Source organism: Protopterus annectens, chromosome 14.part0 (genome assembly GCF_019279795.1).
Source record: "Protopterus annectens isolate FY-2018-M chromosome 14.part0, PAN1.0, whole genome shotgun sequence".
Taxonomy (NCBI): Eukaryota; Metazoa; Chordata; order Ceratodontiformes; family Protopteridae; genus Protopterus; species Protopterus annectens.
The window spans coordinates 742,060,556-742,087,600 of NC_056748.1; the positions used below are offsets into that span (position 1 = coordinate 742,060,556).

General features: G+C 38.5%; 1 protein-coding gene across 1 annotated transcript in view; it reads right to left on the reverse strand.

The window, feature by feature from the left end:
• The window catches only part of SEC31B (SEC31 homolog B, COPII coat complex component), a 1,631,704-nt gene that overhangs the window by 1,331,827 nt on the left and 272,832 nt on the right, over positions 1 to 27,045 (reverse strand). The window contains exon 5 of the mRNA XM_044055612.1: positions 16,423 to 16,518. Within this exon, the coding sequence (XP_043911547.1) occupies positions 16,423 to 16,518 (96 nt within the window). The remainder of the gene's footprint in view (positions 1 to 16,422; positions 16,519 to 27,045) is intronic.

Consider the following 27,045-nt stretch of genomic DNA (forward strand, 5'->3'; position numbering starts at 1 on the left):
GTAATGGGCAACCTGACAAGTAGAAATGAGCAAGGAAAGAGCTGACGCCTTACCCTCAGAGTCAGCATATAAGAAGCAATCTTCCCAATATGGGAAAGAAGAGACAGGACGTACCGGTCAAAGAGTCTAGTAACTGATGTCCCTGAAGGCTAAAGTAGCCAAAGTATGTTCCTTTTTACCAATCCTTTTCATTGCTCTACTGTCCTTATCTAAAGGAAAGAGCTTGGAAGAACGCAACAGCCTAGAAGGCTGGTCAGTAGATGCAGAAATCACTGCAAAATCAGAGTAAAGGCACTTTTACAAGAACTTGCAGCATCTGGCACCTGATAGAAACATGTCAGTTTTCTTAAGAGCTAGATGCTGACACTCTGGTGTCAGGGAAGCAGCAGAAAAAGTATCCAATGGTTCAGCCAACACAGGAGGGACAGTAGAAGGTTTAGGAGAGTCTGCCTGTAGCAACTCAATATATCATCTGGACATCAAAAACTCGGGATCAATTCCATTTGAAATACTCCATCATATGCAGGACTGTGCCTCCAAAGGAGAGTCAGGACTGACAGATTCCTCCTCCTCCTCAGAACCATAGTCTAAAGATGAAGGCAACTGAGAGGAACAGACTAAGGAGTAAGTCTCAGAATCAGAAGCCTCATCCGAAGTCTCTGGGTCTCTGGCCCTCTTAGGGGTACAGGACCAAGGTGGTGCAGGAACATAAATCCCCTGAGGGGGGATTCAATACCCTCAAGATATTTAAATTGTAAGTGAAGTCTTGTCATCCTTATTGTGGATTCCTGGTAGAGGATGCCCCTTGCTTAGTTTTCTGCTTTTCTTCACTGGGGAGTCCGCTCTGACAAAACACGGAGGTTTGGACCACTGCCTGTATTCTATTAAACTACCCAGCACCTCTTTCCTAACAAGGATCTGAAGAACCCAGAGGGATTTCTCAGAACTAACTAGCCATGGCAATCCCTCAACACCCACGCAGATGTTTGAAAGGCCTCAGAGGACACGTGAAAAGTGGGTTCTGTGACGGCCTCTGAGAAGGTCATGGCAGAAGAAACCAAAGGTAAAACTGGACTATCCTCTGGGTTTTCAGTGACCTCAACAAAGGCATCCAGTGAAAACTGGACAGCAGCAGATTTAGGCCTAGGGCTCTTGGCCTTCTTTTTAAGTGGCAGCTGTACCTTGCAGCAAGCAGATTCTGCCATGTCACCTAGGGTCAAAAGCTTGGAACGTTTAGTTCTCAAGGTAAATGGAAAGTGAAGAAAGGCTGCTACACAAGATCTTGGTTACACAAGCCTGAGTGTGGCTATGAGACACATCTAAAAAAACAGGCACTTACTGTGGTGGTCTTTATGACATATCTGCCTCACATACTTACATTTCCCTTTCTTGGATGCCATGTAACCCACTGAATAATGTAAGAAAAAGAAAAACAACCCTAACGGGGTACTTATCTGAAAAACTTAGACTCAGTATAATTAGTGAATGTAAACAGCAGTCAGACCAACGTACCACAAAGGCGTTTTGACTGGTGGCAATGAAGTTGTGAGCTAGGAGTATACGTGCATCATATATATGCCCTAGACTTGCATACATATAATGTACAACACTCCCTAGGTAGTAAAGGCTTTGTTATACTGGCTGGACAATGCCTATCCCAGGCAGGAGATCTCAGATGTAATGAATACTGAAACAGTGATATGGACAGACATACGAGATTTTCCCCATTGGCATGACCTTGTAAGACAAACAAAGCTAAAACTATGGCCTGGCAATGAAGACAAAACACAAAACTTGTATGCAGTTAAACTATGGATGAGTGACAAAATATGAGGAGGTCAATGACAGGAATGAATTACCAGATAATGTGAAGCTGCAGTTCCGAAATTTAAAAAGGGTATTTGCCAAAAAAGAATGTTATAGGTTAACAAAGCAAAACTGGTCAGTTCTAGTATGGTGAATAACTGAAATCAGGGCAAAAGGTTCACCTAGATGACAATATCAAAAATACCTGGAATTCTCCAACAAACAAAGGAAAAAGTAGTGGCACACGTGAACAAATGGTGAGGTTTTCTGGACACTGTAATAGATGACAGATATTGGGGAAGAACGATGTGTAATACCCCAAAAGACAATTATATCACGAAAATTTCTAATATTTACCAAGAAATGCTTCCATTAAGTATTTTATACAACCAAAAACTGACACAGATGCTTCCTACAGCTCAGTTAGTTTGTTAGTGCTGTGGAGAAAACAGACAGTAGACTGGAGACATTTTCTGGAACTGACTAGGACTTAATAGTTATGTATCAGTTAAGACTGCATTAATAAAAGAGATAGTGGAAGGGAAGGTGATAGTCACAGAGAAAGAATACTTTGGGATGTCACAATAAGAGTGTCTAGCTGAAGGGCTCACAGAATTAATATGGGTAATAACATCACTAGCAAAAAAAGCAATAACTAGTAAATGGAAAAAGAATGGAGATACCAACAATAGAAAGGGCAAGGCTCACGTTAAGCGAATAGTAATTAAAAGAGGCAGAGGTAAAGAGAGATTTCATGCTAGATGGAATTACAGTCTGAAATGAAAGGAAAGTTCAAGGGTAGTGAGTATGCAGACATTTGAAAAGTACGTCAAGGGATGCCATGCTGAAGTTGATGGAATATCAATTTTAAAGTCATCAACTAGGAGGGAGGGATTGAAGAATGTATGTAAAGTTTGGGGATTTTTACTGTTTTTCTAAATGAACAAAGCTTGGTCAGATTTAATCCAGAATTATACGTTGAGGAATTAATTCTTCCGACTGTGGATGTGGTTGATCTTTTTTCTTCCATTACTTTGGAGGAAGGATTAGATATGGTTGAGGAAAGTCTTTTGTCCTTTGACTTTCTTACTGCTAAGAATATTAATTTAATTAAGGACAGTGTGGAAGTAGTTTTAAAGAATAACTATTTTGAAGGAGAGATATTTAAACAAATTAAGGGTGTAACAATGGGTATGGTGTGTGCACCCTTTTACACCAATTTGGTTATGCTGTGCTAGGAAAAAAAGATTTGTTTTTTTCTTTTAAGTTTTATGAGCAGTTTGTATTTAAGATACCTTGATGATATATTTAATATTATGGTCAGTTGGTGTGGATACTATATATGAATTTTTGGATTACATTAATGAAAGAACCATATTTTTTAAATGTATCCATGTTTTTGCATATAAGAAGATTAATTATTTAGATATGTTCATGTGTAAGAACTCTGGTAAATTTTCATCCACTATCTACAAAAAAGTACTTATAGTAAAAGTTTTTTTTTTTTTTTTTTTTGCATTTTAGGACTTGCCTTCTCCTAAAAACGAAAAAAGGAATTGTAAAAGGGGCAAATGATTAGACTTTCAAGAATGGTATTCTACTTGAATATAAGAAGTTGGTCAATTTCTTTTTGGATAGAGGCTAACAGAATGAGTTTATTTTGGACATCTACAATCCGATTTTAAGTATGAGAAAAGATTACTTCTTTCTGATATTAGGTAATGCTATATTTAAGTTATCTGCTAAACACTGTAACAATATGGATTCCGAGGTTGGAATGTTTTTACCAAAATCCTTATTTTACAATATGGTTCACTGAACAACAATATAAATACCACAACAAAAATAAAATTAAACTCAAAACCAACAAAATGAAATAAAAATCCAGGCCACTAACGTAGGTGAAAAATCTTTATAAATCCACAGATGAGCGCTTTTGTCTGATAACAAGACTTCTTCAGATGAAAGCACCAGTGCTACATACAACCATATATACTTGAAACAATTAACATCAATTAAACTTTAAAAGATCATCATCATAAAATACACAGTCACGAATTAATTAATATAAAATAATAAATACAAAATTCTTATACAAGTACATATTATAATAACGTTAAAATAAAAATGAGAATAAAAATAAGATATCTAAATTCAAACGCTTACTGCTTTTGTCAAGAATACAGATTTTATACTTAAATACTCATTAAGGCCAGGTGGAAAGCTGGATTTTAATCTAAGCTGCCATCTAAGTTCCTTATTCAGCAAAGCATTCCTCAGCCCCCCCCCTATGTTGGTATTCCTTAATTAAATCAATAATACCAAACTTAAAACCACCAAAAGAAGGACATAATGAGCTGTGCTTAAAAAGAGCACTAGTCTCTTTGTCTGTCCTAATGTCGTACAGATGTTCGTAAATACGCTCTTTAAATGATCTTTTTCCTATGTAGAATGCACTACAATTTGTGCATAGAACCATATAGACCAACATCTTTGTTTTACAATTTCCTTTGCAGAATCTAACTATACTATTCAAACCATTGTTCAACTTTATTCTTTGTTCACAAAAAATGAAAGAACAGACAATACAACTGCCACAAGGGGCAGTAGCTCTATACTGTATAACCTCTCTGTCTGTTCAAATATTCTTTTAAAATTCCTTCCAATTTTATAAGTGAACAAAGGTTGTTCCCCCACTATATTGTGTAAATTCTTATCAATTTTAAATAACTTCCAATTTGCTCTGTTTGTGTAAATAAATCTGAAAACATGTTGTATTGTGTAACGCAAGCTCCATGAAATTGTTTTCTGTCTTCATCCTTGTCATTTACACTACCCAAAGTATGTCCAAGCAACACCTTGTATTTAATACCCCAACCTTTGTAAACCTCATGCAGGATATCTTTGATCATATCAATGGGGTACCCTCTTTCCACGAATTTGTTACCTAAAAATATGAATTCCCCCATTAGGTCATCATGGTCGGAGGTCATCCTTGCAATTCTCACTGCTTGACCTTTAATGAGACTTCTCTTTTGTGTTGTAGGATAGTAACTACTGTAGCGTAGATAGCTGTTACACCAAGTATCCTTCCTATAGATGTTAGATTTAAATCCATTGGTAGTTTTAGTAATTGTAACATCCAAACAGTTTATACTAACATCATTATGTGTGTGTGTAAAAGAAAGAAAGGATGTACATGAGTTCAAATATTCCATAAACTTCACTAAAGTGTCTTGTGTTCCATTCCACAACACAAAGATGTCATCCAAAAATCTCAGATATAAGCTAACATTAGTGAAGAAAGGACAGGTGAACATAAACCTGTTTTTCCATTCCAATAACACTAAGTTTGCATACACCGGGGCACAAGCTGCTCCCATCGCTATACCACTAACTTGTTGGTAATACTCCCCTTGAAAATGAATATAATTAGAGTCAAGTATCACTTCCATGAGTTCTAAAATAAGGGAAATTTTGTCCTTTGGTAAAGTAGAAAATTTGTTTAAACTATCACCAAAGTATTCATGACCCTCATTTCTAGGGATACTAGTGAAGAGATCTTTCACATCAATAGTAAGGAATGTGCAGTTTGCACTCCATAGGTCATTAGTCTTTGATGAGGTGTGAAGTTTGATACACAATATCCTTAGTATGATGGCCTATAAACACAGCCAAAGGATGAGTTTTGGAATTCTTAGCTGACACTATCGGTCTGAAGGGAGGTTCCTTAACAGATTTATGTACTTTAGGCACTCCAAAAATATTGGGAATAGAAGGGTATATTTGTTTCAAAAAATTATATGTTTTACTGTCAGTTCTGTTATCTAATAAATATTCCTCCAATAAGGAATCAATTCTTCCATATGCTATATTATTTGATTTTTTGAGACCGAGGTATATGTAGAGGTGTCTAATAAAATATTAGTGATAATGTTATTATATTCCGCTACACTAAACATCACCACTCCCCCACCCTTATCAGGTTTCATAATACGAAAAGTGTTCTGTATCTGCAGTTCATGTAATAGGTTTGATTCTTTTAAAGTTAAATTCGAATGCCCTTTTTGCCATATATGTTTGGCATACGCTCCATATAGCTCTTCTGTAACTGTCTTTTCAAATAATAAAAGAACAGGATGGAGTGGTGGATTGTATGTACTGTTCCTAACAAGGTCTGAATACCCACTAGTAATATTGTCTTTATTGTTGTTGTACATAATTTTTAGATTTAATTTTCTCAAATATAATTTCAAATCTAATAAAAGATTGGCAATATTACCATACTGGGATTTAACGAATTTGAATCCTTTGGAAAAAAAGAACAAAATGCTGTTTAGTTAAACTACAAGAGGTGTAGTTAAAAATCTTGAATCCCATATATTCACTAAGAATGCCATTACTACCCTCAACGATGACTATTTCCCCTTCGTCCCTACCTTTTTCCATCCATAACCCGTCCCATATGCATTGCTGGAATGTCCCGGATCTGATGGAAACCTGGTTTTGCTTGCTATTCGCTCTGACCTCCTTGGTGCTAAAAAATGTTCACCTTCCACATTGAAGGAATCCAATTCATCCAAAGGTCTATGTAAAATGTTCTCGTCCACCCCTTGTTCTTCATATATAGGAACCCTCTCATTAACATGGTTGGTTTCCCAATTGGTACCCTCATAGTGTATTCTATTAGTATGACCATGTGTTCTGTTATTAAACTTCTTCAAAGGACCTGAGTATGCTTTACCTGCTTCGTATTGCTTTTTGTCTCTTAAAAACTTTTTTTTGCTTCGTAATAAAATTAGTAATTTTATTATACAATATAATAAAAATTAGTAGTAAAAAATTGGAAGGAATTTTAAAAGAATGTTTGAACAGACAGAGAGGTTATACAGTATAGAGCTACTGCCCCTTGTGGCAGTTGTAGTGTCTGTGCTTTCATTTTTTGTGAACAAAGAATAAAGTTGAACAATGGTTTGAATAGTATAGTTAGATTCTGCAAAGGAAATTGTAAAACAAAGATGTTGGTCTATATGGCTCTAGGCACGAATTCTAGTGCATTCTACAAACGAAAAACAGAAAGATCATTTAAAGAGCGTATTTACGAACATCTGTACAACATTAGGACAGACAAAGAGACTAGTGCTCTTTTTAAGCACAGCTCATTATGTCCTTCTTTTGGTGGTTTTAAGTTTGGTATTATTGATTTAATTAAGGAATACCAACATAGGGGAGGGGGGGACCTCAGGAATGCTTTGCTGAATAAGGAACTTAGATGGCAGCTTAGGTTAAAATCCAGCTTTCCACCTGGCCTTAATGAGTATTTAAGTATAAAATCTGTATTATTGACAAAAGCAGAAAGCGTTTGAATTTAGATATCTTATTTTTATTCTCATTTTTATTTTAACGTTATTATAATATGTACTTGTATAAGAATTTTGTATTTATTATTTTATATTAATTCATTCGTGACAGTGTATTTTATGATGATGTGCTTTTAAAGTTTAATTGATGTTAATTGTTTCAAGTATATATGGTTGTATGTAGCACTGGTGCTTTCATCTGAAGAAGTCTTGTTATCAGACGAAAGCACTCAACAATATATATAATAATATAAGCAGTAATTGGAGTACTTAAAATCTTTTGACTCCAAGAAGTCTGCAGCCAACCCCTCATGTGTAGTTTATAAAACTTCAATCAATATGAAGAGTATATTAGAGAAGATTGCTGCAAGTGACAAAAGAAGTGTAGGTACACGCAAATGTGGGCTTTGTCATCCGTGTGCATATATTTACACAGATTTTAAGATAGTGTTACCATATTCCCACGGGCAGTATGTTACCTACATTAAGGATGGTAACTGCCAAAGCAAGGGTTTAGTATACCTGGCAAATATTTTTACATAGGCAAAACGTTAAGGTCATTACGTAAAAGGATATATAAGCACTGCCAAGATATAAAAAAAGCATAGCAAAAATGCTCTATGTAAGCATTCAACATATGTGAGTTTTATTAGGTTTGTGCATGCTATTTTGGAAGTGGTTAGTAAGAATTAAGGGGGGATAGGGGATTTTGGGAGAACAGTTTGAAGTATAGGGAAAGTACAGTTGTCATCATATTTGGGTTATCTGCCTGCAGGTAAGCCCTCAGTCGGCCTGAATACCAGAGTCTTTGGATTCTTGCGTCGGATGCTGTCTCCTCTTCCATGACGTCAGGTCGTCAGGGGTATAAAACATGCAGCCGATGCCATTACGTCAATCTTTCTTGCTGTGCGGTGCCAGAAGCAGAAGCAGTTCACAAGTGCCGGTTGGCAGACACCTGAAATTTTCATTTTCGAGTTTCAGAACCGAAGTCTTCATAAAAGGATAAGTACTCTGTTGGGGATCTTTTTTCTTGCTCCAACTGATCTCAGTAAAAGTCAACAATTGTATTACCTGTGGAAAGCAAATACCTCAAAGATTTTCATTCGTACTGCATTCCTTGCTTAGGCCCAGACCATGACGTCCCTCGCTGTCGGTTTTGTGCCGTGTTCAACCCTGAACTATTCATCATCGGGCTATCTTTGCAGAAAATTATTTTGGTACTCTTTCAGTATTCCGAAATGGTTTCTTTAGGCCATCTGACTACCGATCTTCCGAAAAAACGTAAGGATAGAGACAGACTGCATAGGTCCAAAACTGCCAACGACGCTTCTGTTAAGCTAGTCGCCAGTCCGCCGGTACTCAGTGAGGCGCTTTCGCAGGCCCTGATACCCACTACTTCAGATTTGCAGACCTCTACTGAGACCCATTAGGAGACCGGTATGCCGCAAGATGCTTCTTTGACTATGGAACCTGCGGATGCCTCTACCTTGGATGGGACTGTTGCAACAGTGAAACACGAAGAACATCTGCTCTGACAGTCAAGACTAAATGCCAATGAATTACCAGGTTTAAATGACATAATTTCTATTTACCTGGTGCTATAATAAATACAATTTTTTTATTCTCATATTATTTTAATTTATAGGCTTGATGTTTTATGAACATTTGCAAAAAACAGCTGTAACTTCAAGAGAGCGACTGGATTACTTTACATTTCTTAATTGGTGAACGTATTTAAGTCATCTATGCTGTTAACATCTTTAGTTCTAATAAGCCAGCTCTATCTATTAAATGTAACTTTTTTTTTAGTAAAATATTTACACCTGCTTTATTTCAGTATTGCTTTACAATGGATTGCGGTTATAGTGCGTGTTTCACTGTGGACAGGTAGAGCACATGAGTTTGTAGGACTACTGCTAGAATGTCCCATTGTTCTCAGTGGGAGAACACTAAGGTTTCTCAATCCCTCAAAAAATACTACAAGTTGTTAAAGAAGAATTTTCCAGAACCTACACCCACTCCTCCTCTCCTGTCTGCTTTAGAGGATGTCTGTCTTACTGCCTGCAATTTTCACTGATAGCCAGCCAGCTGCCCCACACTATTCCCAAACCTGACACAGCAGCTATAGCCTTAGTTGACTCCTCTTCTGCTAAGCACTTTGCCAAGTCCAATCCTACTCTTTCCAATAAGGATGGAAAAATTATTGATAGGTATGGGGAAAAAGTGTACATTACTGCAACTTCAAATTTCAGAATTTTAAACCGTCAGGCTCCTGTACTAAAGTTTATTCTGACATATTGGAAAGGTATGAGGAATGTTTTATGTACATTTTTTTTCTTCTGAAGAAAAAGCTGCCTTAAATAACTTAGTTTCTTCTATTGCACAGGTCACTACTTATTGTTTGCACAGTGTGTATGACTGTATTCTTCCTGGGCTATGGCTACTGGTACAATTTTAATAAGGTTTGCATGGCTGCATTCTCAGAGCCTTCTACATGATGTTAAAAACGAGATTTTAAATTCTCTCTTGGATAGAGATTTAGTGTTTGGACCCTCTGCTGCAGAGGTGATCAAAAACTGTGATGAAAGGGGCAAGCTGATCCAGGGCCTTCCATTTCCAAATTGACAAAGGGATTTTCTTTCCCTCATCCAGTTTCAGCAAAAAACAGAATAAACAGTCTCAACAGAATTCAGGTAAACACATGTTTAAGAAGAAGTGGCAAGGAGGTTCCAAAAAGAAGTCTGAAACCTCCCAAAACTAAGGGCACTCCAACAAATCTGAATGACTATTCAAGAGACCTTGTGACCCCCTCCCACCCTGGCCCTCTTTCTCTTCCAAAAAGTCTGTATCTACATTTTTCTATTTGGCAACAGATAGTTTCAAACAAAGGGGTTCTGAAAAATTATTCATCAGGTTTACAGACGGCAGTAGAAGAAATTCCTCTTTTCCAGGGGTCAGTCCTCATCCTGCTGATCAGACTGTTTTGTTTTCTCCAGTTCTTAATCACATGTTGTCCCAAGGAGTAATTCAGCCAGTTCCTCCTTCTCAGGTGGAGAATGGGTTTTATTCAAGGATGTTCCTAGTCTCAAAGAAAGAAAATGTTTGGAGACCAGTCCAGGATCTTGCTTACCAAACCTGTTTGTGATAGTGTCCAAATTCAAAATGATGGCACTTCACAACCTGTTGCCTCCTCTTCCTCTTTCAAGTTTCCTGGGAACACTAGACTTAATAGATGCTTGCCATCACATTCTTGTTCATCTAGACCTTTAGGCATCTCTTAAGGTTTTGTGTGTCTGGATCATATCAGTTTTCTGCCTTACCCTTTGGACTATCCACTGCATCAAGAGTATTGACGTGTCTAGCTCCATCTATAGCTCACTGCAGGCTACAGGGTTATCCACATTTTTCTGTATTTAGATGAGTTTTTGTCAAAATGTCAGGAATATCTCTCTTGGGTGAGAGATCTCTTGCACAAGCTGGGATTCCAAGAAAACATTCAAAAGTCTTTGACTCATTAGCACAGGATTGTGTTTCTGGGATGTCAACTAGATACCCCAGTTCAAACAGCTTTTCTTCCACAGGAAGAATAGATCTTTATGTAGATTTCTAAGTTTTTCCACTCAGACTTCAGTCACTGCAAGGGAAACCTCCAGATTTTGGGTCTTATGGCCTCTATGATTCTTATGATACCCCTGGCTAGAATCTACATGAGAAAGATGCAGTGGTCTCGGGAAATCACTTAGGTCCCAGCAAAAACACCCTTTATCTCTTCAGATCCCAGTACCAGGGTTTGTCGGAAAATAAATCACTTGGCGGAGACAACAGATATCCTTAAATCAAGGTATCCCCTTCACCCTCCCTGCTCCAAAGCAGTCAGTCACCACAGATGCTTCAGACTTTGCTGGAGGAACTGTTTCAGGAGCAATAAATGTGCATGGGCTGTGGGACACTAAGGACTGATGCAAGCACATAAATATCACGAAGATGCTTGCCCTTAATCAAAGCACTCAAGTCTCTGAACCATTTTTGGTCCTCGGGACCTCCAAATGGTTATAGACAATATCACAATGATGTGGTACATTAACAAGCAAGGGGGAACCAGGTCGTACCCTCTTTGTAGACTAGCCATGTTAGTTTGGAATATAGTTTCACAGCACAATCTCTCTCTACAGCTATCCTATATTCCATCAAAGTAAAGCTGTATCCTAGACACTCTGAGCAGGAACAGAAGAGACTTTCATGATTGGAAACTAGATCTGGAGGTCTTCCAAGAATTGATCCATCTACAGACAGTTCCTCAAGTAGACCTCTTTGCCTCCTCTCTAAAAGATCAACTGGCAAAATTCAGTTCCAGAACTCCATGCAAGAAGGCCTGGAAGACAGATGCCATTTCTTTTCTTTAGACAGGAATGTACTTGTATGCCTTTCCATCCTTTCCACTAATATCCAAGGTACTTCTGAAGATTCAGAAGGAATCCCCCATAAGATCACTGTGGTGACTCCTTTCTGGCCCAGCCAACCATAGTTCTCCCGTCTTTTGTTAATGGCCAGGGGCAATTACCACAGATTTCTTCACAGAAAGTATCTAGTCACACACAAACAGGGGTGTTTGATACATTCCAACATCAATCTTCAATTAACTGCCTGGATGACAGGGTCTTAATTCTTTTTAGGCACCTACTTTCTGAAGATGTACAGCAGGTACTAATGGAGGCAAAAAAGCCAGCCAATAGAAAATCATATATTAGCAAATGGAAATGTTTTTCTAGGTGGTACCAAAAACATAACCAGGACCCATTCACGGCTAGTTGTTCTTGGTTTCACAGTATTTGTGTGAGTTACTATCCTGTGGTCTTTCTTATTCCTCTATAAAGGTTCATTTATCAGCCATTTCAGATGTCTGCCCATGGATCCTCCTCTTTCAAGGCAATCACATGTCATAATGTTCTTGAAAGGGGCTTTGCATAACAGATGGTGCTTTCTTAGGATCTTAATTTTGTGTTAGAGCAACTGACACCTGCTCCATCGGAAGCAGTTAATCTGGCTGACTTGAGGTTCTTAACATGAAAAACAGTTTTATTGATGGCACTGACCTCTGCAAGAAGAGTATCTGAAGTACAAGCTGTTATGTTGAGTAAACCCTACCTCTTTTTCCACAAGGACAGGGTTTCTTTGAGAAATAATATTTTTAATGCCTAAAGTGGCATCAGAGTTTAATTTAAATCAAATTATCCATCTCTCCATTTTCTTTCCTAAAGCTAAAAATGAGGGGAAAAGGATACTCCATTCCTTGGATGTCCACAGACAACTCTGGTATTATCTTGACAGAACTATATCTTTCATATCATCGGATCAATTGTTCATTTCTTGTGAAGCTAAGAAGAAGGGACAACCAGTGTCGAAACAGACTTCTTCCAAATGGCTGTCTAAATGTATTACCTTTATTATACTCACCATGACAAATCTATTCCAGGCAGGGTCAAGGCCCACTCTAGAAGGACCTTGTCTTCTTCTGTGGCTTTTTGAAAACTGTTGGATTCTAGAAGTATTCTAGAAGCTACTTGGTCATCTGTACATACTTTTACAAAGCACTATAAACTGGATTCCTTCTTTAAGTCTACATCATGCTTTGCTAGGACCATTCTCCAGGGGCTCCTGGACCATTCTTCCACCTTCCAAATATAGTTAGTTACGGTAATCTACCCATATAGCTAAGGCTACTGCAGCAGAGATCAATATGAACCTACCATAACAGTAAATGCTGGAATGATCACTACTGCAGTAGCCACCTCTCTCCCTCCACCCCCTTTGTTTTTTATGTGTTTTTTTACACTAGAGTGTGGGCATTTATTTTTTTGTTATTCCTAGCCATGTCTTTTCAGGACTCAGTTTCCCACTTTCTGCTGGCAGGAAAGCTTTGAAGGGCTTCACGCCCAAACTTGTCCTTTGGTCAACTCAACTCAAGCTGCTTGACAATCTGGGTGAGTGGAAGGTGTCCTGAAGCTTGTTACAGCCTTGGCAGGATATAACCCTTATAGCCAAAGCTAATGCAGCAGTGATCATTCAAACATCTACTGTTGTCATACGTTCAATTTATACAACTGTACTTTTTTATAAACAGCAAACTAAACATAACTATCTCAGTAACTGTATACAATACACATTAAATACCAATGAAATTTCTATACATCATTATATGATCTTTTACCTAATACAAGACTATTTTAAGTTGTCTGGTTTTCCAACAACTGTAAAAATAAAGGAGTCTTGTATCTATACCCACAACACCCCCTAATTACAACCAGGAAAGATACATGTCCTCATAATTTTTTAAACACCTTTATTAATTCATCACTTAAGAATTAGGCAAACAGTAACAGAAGACAAAACAAATCATATTAACATTTTTACATTTACATACATTAAATATCATATCTTTTCTTTTTATTATTATTTAAACACGACTATTTACATAAATTAATCATCTTTTCTTTTTTTTATTTAAAGAAACATCTTTATTAAATGATCACGAATGACGATCATACATTTACATAAATGAAACAAACCATATCGATGACTGTAGCTGCAAACATTATATATCACTTATAATCTATCCTGTCACTGTCAAACATTACGTAGCTCATTCAAATTATGGCTTCTTTTAAACCTTGTACCGTCTCCACATGTAATGTTCCCACAATTCCCATTTTTTCTATACAAATTCCTCCTACCCTTTTCTAAAAATCAAAATTCCAGTTGTTTTATCTCAGACTTTGATTTCCATTTTCTAGTAACTGCTTTTTTGGCAGCCACCGTAATTAGACTCAGCAAGGCCTTACTATGTCTAGGCAATTCCGATTATGTAGCATAGCTCAAAAAAATAATTTCCTTAGTTACACCAATTTTCTCACCCTGTATCTCTGACAGAGCAGTCTGCAAGGATTTTTTAGAGTCTGCCAACTCATTACACTCCCAGAAAATATATGTTCCCCGATTACCTTTCTCCATCCCATCACACCTCCAGCATCCACTACCACCCAAGTAAAAACTCCCTGGAGTCTAACTGGGGTATAAAAATACCTATGTAAACACTTCCAAGCAAAGATCCTAAATCTTCTAGACATATCTTTTCTTTCTTTGTAACTATCATCAGTCCATGATTACATAAGTTGCTTAATTCATGCCTTCTCCTAAACCTCACTCCCTCTCCTGAACATTATTCTGCAAGTATTGTTATCATAATTTCCATTTCTATGTATTTCACTAATTCCCTTTTCTAAAGATCCCCTTCCATTTCTTGTAGAATATTCAATATTTCAAACATATTTGGTTTAGACTTTGATTTACATTTGCTAGTAATTGCGTTTTTGGCAGACAGTAAGACATGAATAAGTTTAGTTATATGTCTAGGCAATTCAGATCCTGTGGCCCAGTTAGAAAAAATCCTTAGTTACACCCACATGCTCACCCAATTCTTCTGACAGAATATTCACCTAAAACACATTTCCCAGCTACTTCTTTCTTCCCGAACACACCTGCAAATTTGCTATCTGAGGAAAAATTCTTTGAAGTCTGCTTGGGGTATAAAAATACCTATGGCAAACAATTCCAGACAAAGATCCTAAACCTTCTGGACTTTGCTACATACTTGAGAGCCATACATATGTCCACCCATTATTGTCTTGCAACTTGTTTTTCCAGTCTCTCTTCCCAGTCTTTTCTAAACTCCACTGATTAACTGGACAGTGATAAGCGCTAACCAGCAAAGAAAAGTACCAAAAGGTAAAACAGCTTTGTTTCTGCCATGGTTTTCAGTAATATTTCTGTTATGTCCCTCATGACTGTTTTGACTTTTTTTTTTTTTTGGTAAATCAATGAGGATTTACAGTCAGTCAGTAATGCCAGACATTAAAGTTTCATACTTCTTACTGCTCAGAAAACGCATGTTGATACAAAACCTGTTGTTCTATTAACTCTAACTAAATAAAAACAATATTTAAAACTGTACCGGATTTTGATGCCTTGTACCCTTATTATATTTGGATTTGTCCAGAATTATTAAACAAATAAGCTTTTGTGGCACTGCAGCTATTATGTGGATTTGTACGCAAGGAAGGCTTTGTAATCCTGGTCTCAAACTATTATGGGTTATTGAAGATCACCTTGACCATTGGACTGGGAGATTCTGCAGCAGTTGCGGCTGTTTTCCAGCTTTGATTTTTCCATCCTCTCTATACCCATCCAATTTAATTAAGCAAATGTGGATGGTCTACCACCCTATCCCTGATCAGCCTGAGTACAATTTCTGAGTGGCTACTGGCTGAGCTCCTCCATCTATCCAATTTAGGCAAATGAGGATAATCCTGCCACTCTAATTAGCCTGGGTCAAATCTCGGATTGGCTACTTCTGCTGGAAAAGCTCTAATCCCTCCCCCAGACTGCTATTGGAGGATCTCCTATCCCTTAGGGCTAAACTACGAACTGTATAAATTTAAGACTGATAACCTGAAAATTTAGAAATGATGAAGTCTGTTTGATGAAAGTACTTGTCTGCACAAATAAAATTGGCAAAGGTGTGGAAAGATCTGAAGCCTGAGAAGGTTTTATTTTGATGTTTTTATTGGCAAAAGCTCTAAGTCTTGTAAATACAGTGCTGTCAGGCACGCTATCACCTGTGGTTCCCACAAAGCCAATGACATGAGGCAAAAGGCTGTGGTTCAACGTTTTACCAGCATAATTTCAGGTCTACAGCAAAGACTACATCATCTTAGGCACATGGAATTGGAACTCGCACACACATTATACACCCCCTGGAGTTTCACATAGTTATTTCTGCTGGAAAATAGACAGTGGGTAGGTGTATTCAGAAGTTACCAAAATTGACCACCTTGGCAAGTTGCCTCTGGCATTACAAATTACCCCATTTATTACAACAGATGTGAGAGTTAAGAGAAAAATATATTAACTAAAATGAAGGAAACGGTAGGAAAAAGAGGCTCTGTGATGTTCTTGTGTACTGTACATTTACTTGTTTTACAATTACAGTGCTGAATGACAGATAAAACTGCCATACAAAAGTCAAATCAGAAAGAAATGAAATCACCACCCACTTTCAACTCTTAGTAGGTCAACTGCTATAAAACATATGCAAGTTGCTAGCCTAAAGGACTGCAGCAGAGCACTAAACAGCAACAACAAAGGTGAAAGCTCTTTATTCAGTACAGTCCCTTATGTAATACAATGTCTTCAAGCTTACCTGCACTTTAGCTCCTGGGGTCATAGGTGTGCTGAAGTTATTCAGGTCCCATATAAAAATCTCTGAATCATTAGCACCTGATGCCAAAAGGTTATTCTAGAAAGAAACACATGCACTTAAGTGAATACAAACACAAAGATATGAGGTGTAACATATCTGCATGATACAAAGAAAATATGCTGATGTCTTTAAGGGAACAAAAATACAGTGGATAAAAAAAAAGTGTACACACCCTGTTAAAATGCCAGGTTTTTGTGATATAAAAAATGAGACCACAATAAATAATTTCAAAACTTTTCCCACCTTTAATGTGACCTATAACCTGTACAATTCAATTGAAAAACAAACAAATCTGTTAGGAAAAAAATATAAAAAATAAACAACGTACAATAAGCTGGTTGCATAAGTGTGCACACCTTTAAACTAATACTTTGTTGTAGCACCTTTTGATTTAATTATAACATTCAGTCTTCTTGGGTACACACCTGCCATCAATTAAAGAGACTCTGATTAACCCCAAATAAAGTTCAGCTGTCCTAGTAGGATTTTCCTGACATTTACTCAGTTGCCTGCTACAGCAAAAGCCATGGTTCGCAGACAGCTTACTAAGCATTAAAGGGATCTCATTGTTGAAAGGTATCAGTCCGGAGAAGGGTACCAAAAAATTTCCACAGCATTGGATATACCATTGAACACCGTGAAGACGGTCACCAAAAAGTGGAGAAAATATGGGACAACAGTGGTGTTGCAAAGAACTGGATGTCCCTCCAAAACCGATGAAAATACCAAACAAAAACTGGTCAGGGAGACTGCCAAGAGACCTACAGCAACACTGAAGGAGTTGCAGGAATTTCTGACAAGTACTGGTTTGTGTACTACATGTGACAACAATTTCCAGTACTCTCCATATGTCTGGACTATGGAGTAGAATTGCAAGACAGAAGCCTTTTCTTACACAAAAAACATCCAGGCCCAGCTAAAATTTGCAAAACAATACATCAAGTCTCCCAAAAGTATGTGGGAAAATGTGTTATGGTCTTATGAGATCAAGGGTGAACCTTTTGGCCACAATTCCAAAAGGTATGTTTGCCGCAAAAAACACTTCACATCACCATGGTGAAGCATGGTAGTGGCACTATCATGCTTTGGGTTGCTTTTCTTCAGCTGGAATTGGGGCTTTAGTCAAGGTGGAGGGAATTATGAACAGTTCCAAATACTAGTCACTTTCGGCCCAAAACCTAAGTGTCTGCTAGAAGGTTGAAGATGAAGAGGAATTTCACCTTTCAACGCAACAATGATCCCAAAACATACATCCAAATAAATAAAGAATGGCTTCACCAGAAGAAAATTACAGTTTTGGAATGGCCCAGCCAGAGCTCAGACCTAACTCCAATAGAAAATCGGTGGGGTGACCTGAAGAGGACTGTGCACAAGAGATGTCCTTGCAATCTGACAGATTTGGAGTGCTTTTGCAAGGAAAAGTGGAGAAATATTGCAAGTCAAGATGTGTCATGCTGATAGACTCCTACCCAAGAAGAGTGAATGCTGTAATTAAATCAAAAGGTGCTTCAACAAAGTATTAGTTTAAGAGTGTGCAAACTTATGCAACCAGCATATTGTACATTTTTTATTTTTTTATATTTTTTCCCGTAACCGATTTGCTTTTTAATTGAATATTACAGGTTATAGGTCGCATTAAAGGTGGGAAAAGTTTTGAAATTATTTATTGCGATGTCATTTTTTTATATCACAAAAAACTGGCATTTTAACAGGGGTGTGAACATTTTCTTATATCCACTGTATATACAGTCAAACCTTTTGATTATTATCAGTCATTCCATGATTAACTACAAGATTCTTGTCTTTAGATCTACCTCCTGAATGTCAAGTGTCATGATATCAACAGTCAAAAGGTCAAAGAAAAAAAAAACAGTTGTTTTACAACAGGGAAGTCCCCCCTGTACTCCCATACCGCTTGTTGATTACATGTACTAACTCCAAGATCGTACCACAGCCAAGAAAGATCCAATTCCCCGATTCCTTCTTTACTGCAATCGCACAATGCAGGTTTCCGGTTTCTCCCTATATGTCAACATTTCAAGTATCAACATTTAGGGTTTGATGTTCTGACTCTCTACATTTACGTCTGTCAAGATATCATGTATCCCTAGCCATCATCCTTAGCTGGCATGTATGTTCCCTGAACCCATGGCATACTTGAACACCAGGAAGGCAAGGGATAGAAATCACAGTTACAGCACAACAGGAAGGCCAGAGGTGGAGGTGCTAGATGTCACCCAGTAGTGGCTTGGACAGTTTTTACATGCTCCTAATACCCCCATCCATTGGCCAGACAGCGCAGTGCAATGTCTGCTCCACTTAACAAGTGTGGGTGCATACTTCCACATGTCTGCAATTCTCAGAGGACTTGCAGAGCATTATTTGGCAGCCCCAAGACTTCCCTATATCCATGTTGTGGGAAATGCACTATTGGGCCTTCCTCAAAATGGCATGCCTGATGCAGAACTTCATCAACTCTACTACTCGATGGATAAGCCCAATGTCAGTCACTGCTATCTTTTCTAGTGCCCAGGTCAATAGTTGAATCAGAGTTTTCTTGGTGTGGGGAGGGAGGGTCAGGCCAAAATCATTATGCTGTTTAGCCAATGAGCAAAACATTTAACCAAACAAAACACCAACAAAAAGTTAAGTCTCAGCCTGGACATATAAATTCGATATATTCAATGCTCAGACAGAATGTGCACAATATGCAAGTGACAGAGTACACATACTAATGTATGCACACAGTACTAATGTATGCACGCAGTAGTTTTGCAAATACTTCATAATAGCTGCAGCCAATTAAACAATTGCAGGACTCCATTAAAATTAGGGATGACAATGTACATCATACAAATGAAGTGTAGTAGGCAGAAATTTTAAGCAATATACAAAAAATAAACATATAATGTGCACAGGTCACGGTCTTGAAGGGAAACAAATGATGTAAAATACAAAAAGATACTTCAGTATGAGAAACAGTTGCATTAAAAAGTGAAAACGAATGGCAGATATAAAAATAAGTGTAAGGAAGGAGATGAGTAGTTTATGGACAAATGCCAGTAAAAGAGTGCAGTGAAATATTTACACACTTCTAGCAAAAACATATTTATACATAATTATACAAACTCTCTCTCAAATGTACTGTAGAATTAATTTTAATATTATGCCTTAGTCTTGGAAACAAAATGCAGATGACCCACTTAATATTTATTTGATTAACCAAGTTTCTATTTTCACTGAAAGCAAAGAAAAAAATGCTCAGAAGCAGTTGTAAAAAACATGAGTCATGACTATTAAACAAAAGTTAGTTAGTTACCATAAGGTTAGATCTACATGATCCACTTCCGTCCATTTCAAAATAAGGACTGGTAGCTAAATTCTGAAGTTTTTTCAGCATCTGCAAAGTTCTCTGAAGTTCAAACTCCCCTCACTCCCACGTTGCACCACATCTCCCTTCTCCAGATCAAGTTTAACCTGGCTAACCACTCAGAGGAGGAATTGGTCAAAACATGCCCCAGGTAGACCTCAAGTCCATTCTACCATGTCTTTTCAAATAAATAAATCATATCACTATGGGGAAAGTATGTTGAAGAGGATGGATGTCAGGCATTATGTCAAAATGCTTTAGTTTCATAATTTACATGACCCATCAATCCACTTCAAAATTAGAACAAAGTCCCCCAGCTACTGCTGTGAGGGGTGTTTAAAAAACATCAAGAACAGTGTCTCGAAAGGTCAATCAACACTGGAATTACATCTAGCTTGTAGTGTCTTGCAAAAGTATAAAGTGAAGACCATGTCACAGGCACACAAAACAAGCCTGAAGGGATGCACATAGCCCTTATTGATTTCCATAGCTGAGTGTTGCTTTATTCCACATAGCAAAAAATAATACATTCTGGTAGCCACAAGGGCACACTTATACAAGATATCGTCTGGCCAGCTTTATCCGAAACAAGAGAGACAACAAATCGCTCATACTTTTTTAAGTCTCTGGTTCTGTTAATATAGAATCTGTCAATAATGAATATCAAAACAATGGAGGTGATATGCCCATTTTGAGAAAAAAAAAAAAAAAAAAAAAACATGTAAAATGATACTACTGTTAATGTTTGTAGCAACTTCTGGCATGCCTGAATTGGCAAGTAAGTATATCCTGTCCTTACAGAAAGTGAAATTATGGCAGTTTAAAAAAAAAACAAAGCTTGGAATTCTGAAACCCTTTTGACTGAAGTGACTGCTATTAAAACAGTGTTTCAAAAATATAAATTTAATATCCGCTCTGGACATAAGTTTGGGGGAGTAGAGTTAGTTTCTCTAACAGGAAGTTTAGGCCCTACAGCAGTATTGGTTCTCCAAGTGGGGTCTCAGTTTGAAAGCATCTCAAGAATGCTATACAGATTTTCAAAGTTTCTAAACAGAAGGAGTTTAAGGCTTGATGGAAATTGGAGACAGCTACCAAATGAACTTTCACTATTGTATATCTACAGTCCTGGTCATGAATATTTGCTAGGAATTGAGAACCATAGGAACAGGGACTGAATAATTTGTAGACTGTTACTAGGCTGACCCAAGGGGCCTATCTAAGCCTAGCCAGGGTTTTCCCAAAAGAATAATGATGTCCTAATGATCAAACCCCTGTTAAGTCACCCACAGAAAGAACTTTATCCACTTACCTTTATAGGGTTATCTAGTGAATTGATTTTGGTTGGTGATAAGGATGGGTATATGCAGGGTCCTTGATCTGTTATGGAATTGGAAACCCAAGAGTTAGCTTGAGGGATTGAAGGTTTAGGTGATGATTGCCAGGTATGTGGGTTAGGAAACCTTTGTGAGGTATCAAAATAAAGCGACTTCTCCAGAAGGAAAGACCACAGTAGGGGAAGCCATGCTGGATGAGACCAGCAGGAAACTAGGAGTCAGCCCCTTGCCTTTTTCATTTTGGCTTTCTGCAGGAATGTCATGACCAACAGGGAAAAGGGGGAAATGTATGAAGTTCAACTCTCAACCCTGGTAATACTTCCAACCCCTGCCCCAATCCCAACCTCTCAAGTCTTGAAACGGCCACTAACTTCAACACATTTTTCATTGATTGTATAGCTAAATTATCCTCCACTTTCCCCAATCCATCCATCAATACTAACCCCTCACCCTGCACCCCAAACCCTCTCTCTCACCCCCCTCCTCCACCGCTATTCTCACTTAAACCTGTCTCCACCTATACTATAAAAAGACTACTGCAAAAGCTAAAACCATGCCGCAATGCCCCTGACAACCTTCCAGCAAATTTTCTTCAAATATCAGCCGAATCTATAGCCTATCCCATATCCATCCTCATTAATAGACCCATTCAGGAGTCCTATGTACCAACCATCTGGCGTTATGCATACATAATTCCTCTCCACAAAGGTGGTAAGAACACAGACACTACCAACTTCAGACCCATAGCTATACTCTCTCCTCTCTCAAATTCTAGAGAAAGCCATCCACTCCCAGCTCATGCCCTACCTAATCCAGCACAAACTCCTCTCTCCCACCCAGCACGGCTTCCGCCCAGGCCACAGCACCATGACCGCCCTCATTTCCTTCCTCGAAACAGTCAACCTAGCACGTGAGGGCGGCAAATACGTATCTTCTCTTTTTCTTGACCTCTCAAAGGCATTTGACACTATTTCCCATTCCCTCCTCCTGTCCCAGCTCTCACACTTGCATCTATCTCCCTCAACCCTAGACTAGTTCTCCAGCTACCTTTCCACACACCAGCAGGCTGTACAATGGAAAAAGTCAACCTCCCCTTTCTTACCTACACCCACAGGAGTTCCCCAAGGATCAGTACTTGGCCCTCTGCTCTTCAACTTATTCATTAACAACTTTCACCTCTCCATCCCTGAAGCCTCAGTCATCCAATACGCAGATGACTCCATTATCATCTGCTCAGCCTCCTGCCCCTCCAAACTTCTACTTAATACCCAAACAGCCTTCTCCAAAATTGAATCATGGATGCAATCGCATCACTTGGCCCTAAATGCCTACAAAACAAAGCTAATGATATTTACTCCCACTAAAACTTCCCAGTTCCACAAAGTGCAATTTTCCATCAAAAGCCACAATAACACCCCTCTTGAAATCGTTCCTAGTACCAAACTATTTGGCATTACCATCGATGAAAACCTAAAATTCGACTCCCACATCCTCTCAGCAATCAAAAAAACCCACCAGAAAAACGGCCTCCTCTACAGACACAACTACTACCTTACTCCATCTTCCCGTCATACCCTTGCATCTACCCTTCCTTCTCCCCTCTCTCTTGTACGGTGCTCCCCTATTCTCCAACCTACAACTCGGACTCCGTGCTAAACTTGAGGCCTGTTGCAACAAAATCTGCACATTTGCAACCAATTCTAAGAACTCTACCCATCACTGTCACTCCCTACACACCCTAAACTGGCTAGAACTCCACAACCACCTAAAGTACCTACAACTTACAACAGCCCACAAACTCATCTTTAAACCAGCAGAATGCCCCTCTCTTGCTAAATCTCTAACACCCTACACACCTACCCGTACCCTGAGATCCACAGGCCAAAACCTCCTGCATGTACACAAACCCATCCACCCAACTGGTAAACTACCACTATCCCACACTATAGCCAAACTATGGAACAATCTCCCCACACTACTACGTAATATACCTAACCACAACAATTTCAAATCCATGCTTCTCTCCCATCTCTCCTCCAAATGGGAATGTCCTTCACATGCTCACACCTAAAACTCCCACACTACTAACTCCACACTTAAATCATCACTTCTTTGCCTACTTTAACTTAATTCAGAGATCTTGCTCAGAACACCTTTTCATAAATCTTTTGCATGCATGCCTCTGGCCTACCTTACTCATTTTCTCAAACTTTCATTGCTTGTTTTTCTTATCCATTGTACCCATAATATTGTTTTCCTCTGTAATATTGTTAATTTGTCTCTATTCGTATGTATTCGTATGTATTTGTATGCCTGTTTGGGGCTTTTCCCCTTGGGTCTCCACTGAAAAAGGGTAATTCTTACCCAGCTGGACCAACTCGGTTAACAAATGCAAATAAATAAATAAGTAGACCTACAGGTCACTTGTGTACTACAACATCCTGGGAAAGCTGTCCCCTCAGAAAGAATTAGAGAAAATAGCTTCTGCATTTAGAGTAGGTCAGGAATGCAAAATGATCACAGCACAACTTGCCACAATGACAGAAAATCATGTCTGCTGCAGAATGACTTGAAGATCACTCATAGGGCAAACCCTGACTGGGCTTTCCCAGAAATGAGCTGGCCTGACCTGGGATACATCTTACTTTGAGAAAACATTAGGTTGACATGGCCCTTTCCCAAAACAAGGGGTGGGTCAGGGTTCTTCAGTTTATTTATACAATATGTCAGACTGGATAGCAATCACACTCTAAGAAAGGAGTCCCTGAACAGCCTACAATGTTAGGAGGATTTGTGCTCATTTCCATGATATCGATGTGTGTGTGGAGGCCTCTTCCTGTGACTATGCCCTTTAGACTGTGAGCTCCGACGACGACCCCCACCCCAGGGCAAAGCTGTCTGTGGTGATTGGGATGCTGGGTAGAAGAGTAAGAAAGAGACAGCCCTGAGCTAGATTTTTTTTTATCTACAGCCACCAGTAAAGGTACTGATGGCATGACTGAAAATTCAAACTGGACAGGACATAGAATCCATTATCTGCATTAATTGTACTTCTGTTTCCTGAAGTGCTCTCATGCAGTATCTCATGTCAGGAAATGGAGAAAAAGAAAGATGCCATACACCCCACAAGTTTGAAACTTAACACTTATACGGCAACGAGAAGAGAAAGTAGGGTCTAGACAGCAAAATGAAGAAAGAAAATTCTTCCTGGGGGAGACTAGCTAAGCAAAACAGCATGTTCAGTTGGCATCTGTTGCATAACTGCACTTGTGATGGTTTCAAATGAGATTTGACAGTGTTCACTGATTTCCCCAAGGACAAGAATAGCTGCAACAAGTAGTTCCTCTCTTGAATTAATGACTCCTGTGTGGGGCCAACTAGTAGTCAGTCATCCAAAAAGGTGAATACTGATTCCAAGAAGCCTAAGATCTACAAAATGCCCCTTCTATTTGGTAACACAAACACTTCAGGAGCTGTAAAGAGACCTACTGGGAAAGCTTTGAAGTAATAATGACTGCCCCCCAACTCCAAATTACAGGAATGTCCTGGATACCTTTGCTATACTAACATGCAAAATGGAATCTTGACCTTCCTTCTCACTCTTTTGCAGATTCTCTATCATTTGGGAACCAGACAGGACCTGTCATATGGATCATTAATGAAGAATATAGTTGCTCACAAAGTTGCAATGCTTAAGCCAGGTATAACACTGTACAGTTATGATAGAATCAAAAGTATATACTGCTCCATCCAACACATTATGAAGCAGCCACATGGAGTATGTACACACACTGGCCAGTGTTACCACCTGGGATGTCAACTTCGTTCTGAGATCCACGTGGCAACCTCTTCAACATATCAAAGGTGTGATCAGCCATGTGGGCAAATAATTCATCACAAGAATGCGGACTGTACCAGATTATAAACACACATGCTAAAATTGTCCAAAGTCCAAGATTCCTTATCTGCAGGGTTGCACACCACTGGGCACTCAAGAGCTGCTGCCACCTCAACGAATTCAGCCACTGAACCTTCTCCAAAAAACATGAATTATATTACTTACCACAACACTAGATACTTTTCATCATTAATCTGTCCAGTTTTAATGAAATGAATCAGGCCACCTGTCGGATCCTTCCCAGCAGTTTAGATGGTGCTCATAGCCTCAGGCTCCTTTAAACAAATTCCTGTCCTCACTCTTCCCTCAGATCATCTGTTCAATGAAGAGAATATAGGGTATACCAACCACATAAGCAGAAGGGAACAGGCCACTGGACAGAAAGGATTTAAGTGGGTTTATCAGGCTCTTATGAGAGGGAATGCCAATATGGACTGGGGAAGGTGGAAGGGATATAGAATCAGACAAATGATGAAAAGGACACATTGTTATGTTATCCTGTTTGTCTAATTTGACTGAGGCGACAGAATCCCAAGCTACCAAAGTTCCTGGGTGGAATCATGACAGGATATCCTGAGAAGAGAACTTCCAAAGGAGGCTGTGGATCTAAATAGTTTGCAGTGATTAGCAAAGGTATGCAATGTAGACCATGTTGCTGTTGCACAAATGTAATCTATGGATGAGTTTCTGAAAAAGGCTGTAGAAAGTGAAACTGATTTTATGGAATGAGTATTAGGATTGTGGGCAAGGTCTTATTTCTGGACAAATATGCAAAGGTTATACAGTCGAAAAGCCAAATGGACAGAGTTACCTTGGACTTTATAACCTGGTCTACAGGAAACAAATGTTACGGAAAGCTGGGAATCTTTTCTTATGTTTTGGGCTTTGTAAATATAAAAAAACAACTTTCTGTGCACATTCAGTGTATGTAAGGAGATGCTCTCTCCTACGGGTGTGATTTTGGAAAATGTGGGAAGATGACAGTTAAACAGCATCAAAAATCAATCTACAAAAGGAGGATTGGTTCTTAGAGATAATTTAATAAAGGTGTTTAAAAAAAAGGATAGACCATCACTTAAAACATATGTAAACATACACTGACAGAAAACTAATCATTTAACGTTTCCATTTAAACACAATATACATCATAAATACATTTTTCCTACTATCATCAGTCCAGCATTACAAAATAATTGCTGAACTCCTGCCCTCCCTTAAACCTCACTCCTCCTGCTGAACATTATTCTGCAGGTATTGTTCCCACAATTTGCTCCTTTCCTAAAGATCCATTTTCCAGTTCTTTTATGTCTTTTATAATATTCAGTATCTTGAACACAGTTGGTGTGGACTTGATTTCCATTTTTAGTAATTTATTTTTTGGCAGCCAACATAATTAAACTTAACAAGGCCTTAGTATGTCTAGGCAATTCAGATCTTTATCCTTGTTCAAAAGGATCATTCCTTTCTTAAAGCCATTTGCTCACTCAATATTTCTGATCAGCTTCTCAGCAGGGAATTCTTGAAATCTGCCAACTCATTACACTCCCAAAACATATGTTCCCAGCTACCACTTTCTTCTCCATCATACCTGCAACATTTACTATCTACCTGAAGAAACATTCTTTGAACTCTGCTTGGGGTATAAAAACACCTATGCAAACAGTTCCAAGCAAAGATCCCAATCCTTCTGGACTTGGTTGCATACATGGGAGCCATCCATATACCTTAACATTGCTTTCTTGTAAATTGCTTTTCCAGTCTCTCTCTTCCTAATCTTTTCTAACCTCCTCCGATTTATTCTTATAGTTATCATGTAATATTTTACATTACCCACTAATTATCTCTCTTGTTCTAGATTCAACTAAAAACTCTACCAGAGCAGGTCATTCACTTAAAGTCCCCTATCTCTTTCTCTTTTCCTGTACTCTCAGATCAAGCCCTGGGTAGGGAAGGCAGTCTCT